The following is a 12,004-nucleotide window of genomic DNA, read 5'->3' as shown; positions in this document are numbered from 1 at the left end:
ATTGCTATTCTCACTTAAAAGAACTTATTTATTATAATGCTGAACATTATGGACCAATGGTGTTAATATTTACTTAAAATTTCTTTAGGGCTAGACTAAACCTTCTGCCCTGTTTATTGATAGCGCATAGTTCCATCACCCCAAGAGAAATAAGCTGTGCTAGTCTGTGACCAGATGTGGATATTTGCTCTGCCTCTCCCACTGGCTCTGCTGTAGCAACGTTTCTAAGCCACAAACAGAGTTCACTATTCTCTACAAATATTTGAGGATAAATTGGGAAAGCATGAAGCAGGTACACAAAGAGACTTTGGCAATAATTCTAATATTGGCTTAAAGCTATTTCACCTTTGTTTTGGGAAGATTGCTCCAGAAACAGAAGTTAGCCCTGATTTAGGAAGCTCACAGTGGATCCATTGTGCTGAATATTGGTATGTGTGTGTCAGGAGCTGTCTCAAGTCTGCAGTTAGAGGAGAGTTAACTGATACCATTCATGAAGTCTCATATGTGAATCACATCAGTAAAACAGATGCTAATGTACAGCCATGTGAACCAAAGGTTCAGATGCTGATTATTTTTAGACTATAAATGGAGTCAACACGACAAACCCTGACACATTATTGACAGGTGTGCTAAATTCTCCATGCTTCAAATATCTTCACAGTTTTTGTACAGAATTGGAGAATATAAATCACAGCAGTCAGCAAGGTGAACAAAAGAATACAAATATGTAATTTACTCAAAAGAAAAAACAGATGAATCTGAAAAAAATAGTGTTTTGAATCTGGTTTCTGGCTTGCATTCTTAATGTAGGCGCCAACATTACTTGTCCTGAGTCATCTCTTGGCTTGAGCCCCCATTTTCTCTGACTGTGCATACTGCTTTATCTTAACTTCTACCTCAAAATATTATTTTGAAAGATTTATTTTTTCAGCATTGCCAGAAATGTCAACAGTATTGAGGCTTCTTAAAAGTGCACTACTCAGAACTAGCTGATGCCACAGCACATCACTTGCAATGCCCCAGTTCACACGAGTGGAAGCAATCGGGTGCGTGTTTAGGCATGACCAATGTTCTGCTCAATATACTTGTGATCACTTATAGATTTTTGCCAAAGGCACTTTGCAATTGCGTGTTTTATGGCACTTTACACTATTAAAAAAAATAAAATTTGTTATGCAACTCTTGAGCTATTAATTGACAAAAACAACAATGTTTTCAGATGTTTGGCTTTGCTCCAAATCCGAAAATGGTATGTGAGTGTTTTGGTTTTTTTGATAAGTACTCCATCTTATGGAGTTTGTGTTTGATGTCAAAATTTACTGCTTGTTGGAAAATATATAAAATTGAAAAAATATTTAATTTCAAGGATTAAAAAATGCTATAAACATAATCAGTAATGTGTGAACTTCTAAGCTGCTTAGGCAGCTTAGTTCATTTAAGGATCTAAATGTTTTGTTGCCTATTGGAAAATCATTTGAAAATATCAAGATATCTGGAGTCTACATAATAGAAAGTCTTGTTAAATCAGGGTTTTATTTCTGTGTATATAAAATTTCTAAACCAGAAACATTGTAATAACAACATTTCTACTTTCTTGTATTTCTTATTCCAGTCCCAGATGGAATCAAATAGTAGTAAACAGAAAAGAGGGACTCACAAGAGAATATTTGTTCAAATTCTCAAAATGAGAAAAACTGTTTCACTAGAATTTTTGAGTGCATTTCTATCTAGTTGTTATACAATGCCATTCAGTCTCTTTACCTGCAAAGTTATTAGCTTGGCCAGCAATAAAATAAAAACTTCTTTTTTTTCTGCAGTATTTTTTGATACATTTTAGTTTGCTTGTGATAATATAAACTAGAAAAATTTAGACTGTTGGCATTTACAAATAAATAGCAAAATTAGTATTTCTTTTGTTCTCTTATAGCAGACAAGAAAATATGTTCTATTATTTTGAAGGCTTTCACACCTTGAGTACGTCTTTGTCATTCATGACTATAGGTAATGTCATTCTGGTGAAGTGAAAGCAGCAATGATCAAACACTGGCAAGTTACCTTGCAAAACATGGGATCTGACTGTCTGAATCAAGATTCAGCTGCACTTAACTAAAACAACACTTCCTGCCCCTAGAACCAACTGATTGGGCCTGATCTTAATAATCCTCCTCCTCATGCATTCTCAATATTGCAAAATAACTCATTATAATCTCAGGATCTCCTGAGTTGTAGAGTTAAATGAAAGCCAAAACTGATTAAAGGCAACCATATATTCATTCTCACTTTAGCTGGTCCTCATGTGCATGGAAATGTCAGCAAACTGACATCACGTGGCATGAAGTACCACTTAATATTTGTGATATTAAATATAATACTGGCCACAGAAAAACATAGCACAGGAGTCTGACCAGAAAGAAGGAAAAGAGAGAGATGCTTATATGCATATGTACAGGTTATAAAGTGTCAAAAATACATTCATCTTATATTATTACCAATGCCTACATGATAAGTAGTTTTGACGTCTAAAAATTAAGCATAGATCTTTGAGTTTTATTTTAAAAAAGCTAGAAATGGTATGGCCAGTTATATATAACTATCATCAGTTTGTAGGTTTTGGCATAATTTTCAACCTCAGGAAAAGAAACACCAAATAATGCTGTCTCTGAAATCTATAAAGAAAAATCTTATTAAATATGGCTCAGAGTTTGGGAATTATTTCTGAACATCAACAGCCAAAGTAGAAACATCCTGAGCAGACAGCTCCGTAGCTTTTACAGCACTGACTGTTACTGTGGACTTTCTCTGAAACATTTTTTAACTTATTTCTCTCCCCTAATGAGCAAAAGAAAAGAAACAGCCTGAACCAGGGTAATGCAAGAAAACATCCATAATAAAAATCAGACATAAATCTGAATGCCATGTGGCATTTGGATATTTTGAGGTATTTTTCAAGCCATATTCAAAGTACAGTAGCAATTGAAATAAAAGACAAGCAACCAACAGTGATTTTTGAGAGAAACAGTGCTGAGTTCCCTAGTGTTTATCACAAGAATTTCACAGTGTCTAGAAGACAATCAGTAATAGATTTCACATAGCAACACCAAAGCACATAATGTTCAGAGGGCACATATAACAGGAAAGAACAGAAAAACAATTTTTCAATATTCTATAAGTACTTAGCCAAAACAAATGTTATTATCTCCAGTGATTTACTCCAGGTTAATGAAATTTCTTGCCATATATAAAGATAGACAGAACAGCTTACACCAAATCAAAAGTCAAATTCAACTGACTTGAGAAAACCATTTGCATCCATGTTTTTTAATTGAGACATCTAATAAATCACAACACATGTTAACAGCAAATAACAAGTTAGTAACTACAGGAATTCTGATGTGTAAGGAGCAGCTGCAATTCAGCTTTGTAGGACAGTTTCAAACATCCTTATTAATATGACAGGGAAAACTGGACTGCATTTTAGAAAGAGAAATTACCCTATTCAGGAAACAACTGATAGCCTTTACATAGACATTGGTCAAATCTTCAATCCTATATGTTTGAAAGCCCACAGTTGAAGCCTGTCTTTTATCACTTAGTTAAGAAACAGGCTATTCCAAAAACAAATACAACAAGGAAATGAGAAAATGAGTAAATATTTACTTACCAGCCTTCTCCTTCTCTGAAATAACTGGCATAGCCTGAAAGAAAAAAAATTACCACTATTAAAAAATATTAGGGAGTATTTAGGGGATACCAGGTGGGAATATTACAGAAATAATATTAGGGAAACATTATGAAATCTTGAGGTAAATTTTGTGAGTGTCTAGAAGATCTGCAAAAAACCTGTGGGTCTCACCATATGAAGCACTCTGGAGAGAAACATACAGTTCCCATTTGAGTGTCTTACAATCTATTGTGAAAGCAATTACAACTAAAAAGGACTAGGACAGAAGGGAGGAGATGGAGTTAATAAGTTATTCCTATGATTACATTTTGAAATAATCATTCTAAGAACACACAATCACAAAATTCCACTGGGAAATTACTTCATAATTTTGAGGGAGGAAGACAAAATCAGTGTTGCTGAAGATTAGACAGAAATGCCAAATCTCTCTGTAGGCTCAAATATGTTCTGTTCTATAATATAGCAATTTCTTACTTTTTGTGTAAATTTTCAGAAACAAGTAATAGAATTGTTTTCGTATCAGCTGTAATTGTTTCTGACTTGGAAAATTGTATGAGACTTCTCTATTTGCAAAGGATGCAAATTTTGTTTCATGTTATAATTTTCTTTCAGACTAATATAGAATGTGTTCTGAATGTATTTTCCCTAAAAAGAAGAGGTTATAGACTGAATGAACAGTAAAGTGAAATATATATGTCAGACACATAAAAAGAATTTTAAAACGTGCATATAGGATGCAGGTAAGAAAGGCTGGATGAGAAATGGGATTGGGTATACAATGTATGCAGAACTGCCTCATGAGTTAAGGTATCAATTTTACCTCCTTTTTACTTATGTTAGTCTAGCCTTTATTCAGCAGATTTTTCTGCTGTAGATTCAAATAAAAAGAAAAAGAGGGGAGATGGACAGAAATAAAGCAGCTTCAGACTTGCTATAGGATATCTCAAAACAGACTTTGCAATTTTAGTTTAATTTTATTTGTCCTGTTATATACAATAGTGCTTCAAAGAACTTTCTGGATCAAATTTCAACAAAATTTCTGCTAGAACATGTCTTAGATGCTATACATTAATATATGCCTTCTGTGTTTTTTTTTCTGTTTCACCTGTATTCTCTCTGGTTAAATGTGCATTGGTTGATTTTGACATTCAAAAATATTACATAACCAGACTAATATTATTCAAACCAAAAATAGCCTCTTCCTGGAAAAGGATTTTTTCTTGCATTTTACAAACATATATTTGTTCAGAAGAAGAATGAGTAATGCAACAAAGTCTGAGGAAACACAGACTGAGGAAAATTAACGTGCCAAAGAAACAATAAAATCACAGACTGAATCAAGGTCTTAGTTTCAAAGAAAGAAAAAGTGTATAATATATAAATTTTTATAAGATATTAATATAAATTTGAAAAGGAGTATTTATTTTTCTTCTCTTTTCCACACTTAAGTGGTTCCACTGGCTAAGATAAGTAAGAAAATCTGAGATTCATTATTCACATTAGTCCAAGAAGGAAATTTGTAAAGACAGAACTTTGTAAAGAGGAGTAGGTGACAAAAAAGAAAGCAAACAGGAAAAAACCCCTTAGTGGCACAAGAAAGAAAGGGACAACATTAGTGTGAATCAAATGGGAGAGTCAGGACAAAAGAAGGAAAGATGGGAACAGGTTATCCCCACACTTTAATGTTGAGATTTGTTAGTTACAAAAGGTATGACGGCTTCCTCTAAAAAGCTTAGAGAACACTGAGGTGGCTGAACTTGTGGCAACCAAGAGTGTCTGCACTAAAATCATAAGCTGGGTCATGGAAAAGAGATAAAAATTCGATGGGGACAGCCTCTGGAAGCTATGAATGCAAAGCCAAGAGGAACAGCTCAGGGGAAGCAGTTTCAGGACTCCATGGGGATATGATAATGACCAGTAGAGAATATAATTTTCTGCTGGCTTTATGATAGACTTGGACGGACTTTGGTCATGTTTATAACTGCACTGTGAGTCACTGGCAGTGCCTTTAGCCTGAATGAACTGTTCCTAAAAGGCTGTCAGCATCATTCAAATCAACATGTAGATTTTGGTTCATTTTGGCATACCAGATTTGGATATTGTTAATAGTGCCATTGGTCACATCAATTTATTTCCTGGAAATATACAGTATTTATAATTGATGATCATTAAAACCTGTTGATGTACAATGAAATATACATTTTAGTGAATTTGTTAAATGGCAGTCTTAAAGGTTGCTAGGCTTTAATTGCAGGAAATACATAAAATCATCAAGCCTGAGGGCAGATGTAGAAGTCACAAAATTTCTACTTCTGTTTAGTAGGATGAAGAAGCACTTTAAGTTCCAGAAAACTGAAAGGCAGAGTGTGGTAGATTGCTTTCAAATGTCTGTTTTCTTGAGTGCAGTGCTTCTCAATTGAGATAAGCTAGAAGTTTCATCAGGACATTCTTTTGCTGCTCAAATGCTGAAAGGAAGAAGCCTAAATGGACATAGCATCTCTTGAAAATTTAAAATAAAGTAAACCACGAGTAAATCTTGTTGAACAAGATCTCAGACAGTTCTCCTATTGTTTGGTTTTTGTTAATACAGCTACACATGCTGCTTACATGCTGCCCAGTGGGAAAACATGATTGTTACTTTTGAGCAATGCTCTCATCTTCAGTACAGTTTTGAATTCACTGGAGACCTTCCAATGAGTTCCATATGTTCCAAATGAACTGCATTCCCAGGAAGTGATTTAACATTTCTGGCAATAGAGCAATTAAACCGGATTTTCCTGCTTGACCAGATGGGTTCACTGTAACTTCACATTATTTCTCAGTCTCTTCACAGAACTGAAGGACTGGACTAACAATTTCTGTATGATCAGATCACATGTGTTTTAGAAAAAAACAGACACATACCCTTCAAAGATTTCAACAAACATCTCCCAAACTCGGGGTCCTTTCTGTTTCTAGAGTATGTGTTCTTCGCAGCACCAAGAAAGAAAAGCAAACAAAAGAGGAGAGAAAAAGAGGAAAAACACTAGACCACTGCTGAAATATATCCAGCTTTTCCTTCTAAATTAGAGGATGGGATTTTTAAATTATGAAAATCTTGAAATGTTATATGAAATTTCTGTGTGCATTCTTGCTGCATTGCAACTGTGTCACTGAAAATATATTGTGTGTGCAAATGTGACTGTAAAGTGTATGTAAAATGCTATAGAATTATAGAATGATGGAATTATAGGATTATCAAATTGTTTGGGCTAGCAGGGACATTTAGAGGTTACCCCTCTGCAATGAGCAGGGACATCTTGGACTAGCTCAGGTTGCTCAGAGCACAGTCCAACCTGACCTTGAATGTTTCCAGGGATGGGGCATCTACCACCTCTCTGGGCAACCTGCTCCAGTATTTCACCATCCTCATTCTAAAAAAATTCTTCCTTATATCTAATTTTAATCCACCCTCTTTTCAATACCATTGCCCTGCCAAAAATTGTGCCCTCTTTCTTATAAGCCTTATCTTTATTTCCTTATCTTTCCTAATCTTTCTTATAAACCCTCTTTAGGTACTTAAGGCTACAATGAGGTCTTCTCTTCTCCATGCTGACCAATCCCAGCCTTTCCTCAGCCTTTCCTCACAGGAGAGGTACTCCAGCCCTCTCACCATCATCATGGCCCTGGTCTGGGCTCCAGCAGGTCCATGTCCTTCCTGTGCTTGGGACCACAGGGCTGGACACTGTGCTCCAGGTGGGAGCAGAGGGGCAGAATCCCCTCCCTCCCCTGTTGCCCACGAGGCTCTGGATGCAGCCCAGGACACCTTTGGCTTTCTGGGCTGTGAGTGGATCATGGCTGGGTCATGTCCAGCCTCTCATCCACCAGCACCCTCAAGTGTCTCTCAGCAGGGCTGCTCTGGATCTGTCCATTCCCCAAACAGAGAATTCTATTTCAGTAAACAAGATGTAGTTTGTACCTGAAAACTGATGTCAAAAATGTTCAGACAGAAAACAAATATTAAGCATTATTCAGTTTATCATTAAGCAGAGCAAGTTTTGAATAATCTGGACTAATAAACTTTAAATTTTATTTTATTTTATTTAGAAAGTATGTGTCAATTTTTAAAATTTGAATAAGAAGCAATTAAAAATTAACTGGGCTGCTTTACAAAAGAAAAAAATCCATGGTCATTAGATGGTTTGGAACTAGGAAATACTGCAGTCCATAAGCAGAATTTTTCTCAGCAATATATCCCCATTACACCAAAACACTGAATAAGTACCTCTACTTGTAAATTCTGATATTTTGAAACTAAAGCCTTTAATGCTAATGAATCAGATTAAGAGAGTAAACACATAGAAAACCCTTTCAAAAATGCTAATTAATTTAGAGTGCTTAATATTTTGTATTTGCATTGAAAAGAAATACTAGAACTAATGGACAAAGAAATCCCCAATAAGGATTAGTTTATCATTCAGACTTATTTACAAAACATTTTATTAAACTGGCAGTTTTTAAATCTAAGAGTTTTTTTTCCATCTGGATGAGGAAAGAGAAAACATAAAACCATCAACTTTCAGGACAGACTGGCTTTAGAAGGGGAATTTAGCAAGTTCTTTCTTTGTGGTCTTTAATTTTACTGAAGAGTAGAGCAGAAGGCAATTGAAGTCCACCCAGCAATAAAGCTCCATCAATTATTTCACTTTTAAAAAGAAATTAATGTCACATTCAGATGTGTCTGGCTAAGTTTAAGACAACACTATGAATTTAATTCTAGTGGAAGTGCAAAGCTTGCCTGCATGTGTTGTCCTTTACCCTCTCTATACTTCATTTTCTGACGAGATATTTCAGTTTGCTTGAGCCTCTTTATGCCACTCAGGTCATGCACAGAGACCTCTTCTAATTAGTGCTGGATGGTTGGCAGTTCTCCTTCCATGAGGCAATTGCCAAGAGCCTTCATTTGGGGTGGTCTGATAATTTCCTCTGTCTTTGTCATTCAGTTGGCAGAGTGTGACTTGTTGGAACGGGAGCACAGAGCAAAGATGCAGGATAGCTGCCTTGTGCTCTGTCTGGGTTATCACAGACTTCCCTTAGATCAGGGTAAGCTCCCAGTGCTCTGAAATCTGCCAGGGCCAGGGTAAGCTCCCACTGCTCTCCAATCTGCCAGGACCACATGAAGCTGGTTCATATGACAGATAAGACAAAAGCCTGTCTGCAGCTTGTCGAGACCATTAAGTGGAGTTTGGCCATAATAAAGAATTAATTTCTTTCTTTACAGGAATACTAAAAACTTCACAGCAGCATCTGGGGATTCATGAATACCCCAAGAGTTACTGTCACACATTTTGTGAGAAATAAGTTTTTTTTCAAATTAGCAATTGCTAGACCTCAACTTCATTATATATAAGGATTCAACTTGAAATAGAAGAAAAGGTTTACCTTCACAGGAATTAATGAAATAAGGAATTCTATTTCCATTTAAACTGCCCTCTACTTTCTGGGATGGACATACAATACCTGAAAATGGGGTCAGTTAAATTTTAACTCAATGTTAAGGAACATTTGTACAGCTTTTAGTAATAACAAAAATCTGCACTTCCTTCCATCCCCCCAAACATATGTATCTCTTCCCTAAAAAACCCCATCACTTGAATGTTAACACCAAAGCTGAGATGTGACACACTATGTCTAGAACTGGAGCAGCCCCAAGAGTACTCATGCTTTTCATCAATCACCAGTTGTTCTATTAAGATTCATTTACACACAGAGCTTTTTCCCAAGCTCACAAGTAACTTTTTGGCAAATATTTATCTTATAAAACCTTTTACAATAACAAACATATCAATAAACCCTGCAACACTGGCAAAACTGAACCAGAAGGCATGCAGCTCTATAAGACAACAGCAAAAGATATTTAGAGTCTCATGTTTCACATTAGCTTCAACATCATGTAATGTCTACAAATGTGATTTTGTCCTAAAGCCCTGGAGTCTGAGGAATATTTCTATGTGGCTGACAGGAATCCCACGTGAATTCAGTTTTTACTCATCCCCTTTTATATAATACTTACAACCTTAGAGCATGTTTCATGTAAACAAAAAATTCATAGTATCATGTGATGATAGAAGCTAAAATCTGTTACATGGTGAGTCCAAGTTACAAATCAACTGTGAGCACCTACTTGCAGAATAAAATGGAATTTAAAATCCTGCAATTCCTGTCTTCCTTAGCCTCCTCAAAGAAAACAAAGGAGTCCTTTGCCCTTCATCCTGAGGAAAGCAATACACTGTTACTAATTTTGAAGGGTTCAGATATGAAAATGAGGGAGCTCACCTCATGGCTGCAAGTGCCAGAATCTGTAATACTGACGCTGCATCTTCATGAGCTAATTGAAAAAAGCTTAGCTGAAGAAATCATCAGCTCTGTAAGTGAGCAATCTGATTCTAATAATCTTTCTGACACTCAGCCCAAAATCAGTGGTTGATTGCTATCTACATTTTTGTATTCCACTGATGTTTTTATCCTGGATTTAGATATCACTGAGATTAGTGGCCATAACTCTGCAATAGTTTCTGGAACATTATGTATGAAGGATTGGTATTTAAGAGACCTCACTGTGTTCAGCTTTAAGTTCTGCAAAAGAAAATCAGCTGGAGAGCATTGCAGCAGCTGACACCTACTGGGAGAGCAGCATCTATTGAGATTTACAAAGATTCATCCTGTGTGAGTTTGAGCTCTTGAATCTCTGCAGTTAACTGCAGCTGCAGAGCCTCTTCCCATTTTTAGCTACAGCAGGCCATTACAACTGTGTGGAGCTCTCTAAATAAATAAAAAAAGCAAATCCCAAGAAGCTAGTTTTTTAAAACATGGTATGTATGTTTTGGAATGAATCTTGATGCTTACAGCCTCATGGGTATTCAGTCACTGTGATATTACTGTTAGACCAGCTGGGAAAGGATCTAAAGCATCTAAAGATCCTTCAGGAGGCTCTTGATCTTGAGCTTTAATTCAGGCATAAAAGAATAAATTACTACAAAAGTTACATTTCTTCTTCTATGATGATGAAACCTTTTCTTTCTGCAGAGCCTCACAGTTCTTTGCTCAGAAAGCTGCACAGTCACAAAAATGTGATGCTAATCATGGGATGATAGAGACAGGAGAGGAGGAGCATGCCTGACAGAAACAGTGACGGGTTTGGGAGCATCAAGGGAGTGTTTGATTGAAGAAAAAATGTACATCTAACTTTGCAAGGTAGCAGGGCTGAGCATAAGAGAATAAGTGTCAAACTAATGGTTTTCACTAAGTTATCACCAACCCTGATAAATGTGATAATTGTCATATTTCTCTTTGGTTTACTAGAAGGTAGAGAAATGTAGATTTACATAAATCACCCTATTTTCTTTTACTGTGAGAAGAAAAATGACAAGAACTAGAAGCACACAAGATGACAATGGTTTTATCTTGGGCAGGAGGAGGAGGAGGTAAAAAGGAGGGGAATAAAAATTAAAACACGTTACCCTGACCTTATTTGCTTATTTGTCCATATTCTTGGAATCTCAGCTTGTTCATGCTTCAACATGCAAATGTAACAAGTATGAGCTTAAAATATAACCAAAAACCAATACAGTGACCTTACTAAGGCAGTATAATTCAAGGTCATTCAAGAGAAAAAGAGATGAAATGAAACGAGTTCTTCAGCTCTTTGCATACCATTTGTCTGTTAACATTTAAATATTTGTCAAGGTTTTGGGGAACAGAGTCAGTAAATCAAAACCACAGTTTTTGGGTGAAAAGTAGACATTGGTGAAAAAAACCCAAAGACAGAAAAAAAGAAACGAAATCATGTAACAAATAAACATGAAAACTTTCTTTTTCTGAAAAGAAATGGGAGTTTTAACTCCAAAAAGACCCTGTGGAAAGGATGCAAAATAGTTTTTTTAAATCCATATATAAAAGTGAAACCTCTAAAAACTACCCCAAGACCTTGAAAATCCTTTTTGGAAAACAAAATATTCCTCAGCACAGCTGTTTTATGCTAAAAACCAAATCCCCCTTCCTTTCTTTGAGAAAAAAAATCCAATTATAGCCATTTCTATTGTAATATCTAAACTCTGGTCAAACTGAGTATCAAATTTCCTCTGCTCAATGCCCCCAATACCTGGTTCTTCTGATACAGTTAATAAATCACTGAAATATATGTTTCATCTGCCATATAATTTTCTCAGCTGGAAGTACTACTGTGAGATGACTACTCCAGGTCCTTGATGTGATCAACTCCTGTTACAGGGACTTTTAACACCTTGTTTAACTGAGTAATGCCTGAACTAACCTCTCCTAGTG

General features: G+C 35.9%; 1 protein-coding gene across 6 annotated transcripts in view; it reads right to left on the bottom strand.

Annotated features, from left to right (window-relative positions):
* Nucleotides 1–12,004, bottom strand: part of DLC1 (DLC1 Rho GTPase activating protein) — a 217,037-nt gene that overhangs the window by 125,206 nt on the left and 79,827 nt on the right. For 5 of the 6 annotated variants that reach the window (XR_007777444.1, XM_018926404.3, XM_030238971.2 and 2 more), the window contains one exon: nucleotides 3,662–3,695. Coding sequence is in view for 5 of the 6 variants with exons in the window: in XM_018926404.3 (XP_018781949.1) it covers nucleotides 3,662–3,695 (34 nt within the window). In the remaining variant the exon portion in view is untranslated. Of the gene's footprint in view, nucleotides 1–3,661; nucleotides 3,696–3,853; nucleotides 3,957–12,004 lie in introns of those variants that run through there. The other variant, XM_018926415.3, reaches the window with a different exon arrangement.

This window comes from Serinus canaria, chromosome 4, assembly GCF_022539315.1.
Source record: "Serinus canaria isolate serCan28SL12 chromosome 4, serCan2020, whole genome shotgun sequence".
NCBI lineage: Eukaryota > Metazoa > Chordata > Aves > Passeriformes > Fringillidae > Serinus > Serinus canaria.
The sequence above is the reverse complement of the archived record's forward strand: the minus strand, read 5'-3'. Positions and strand labels throughout refer to the sequence as shown.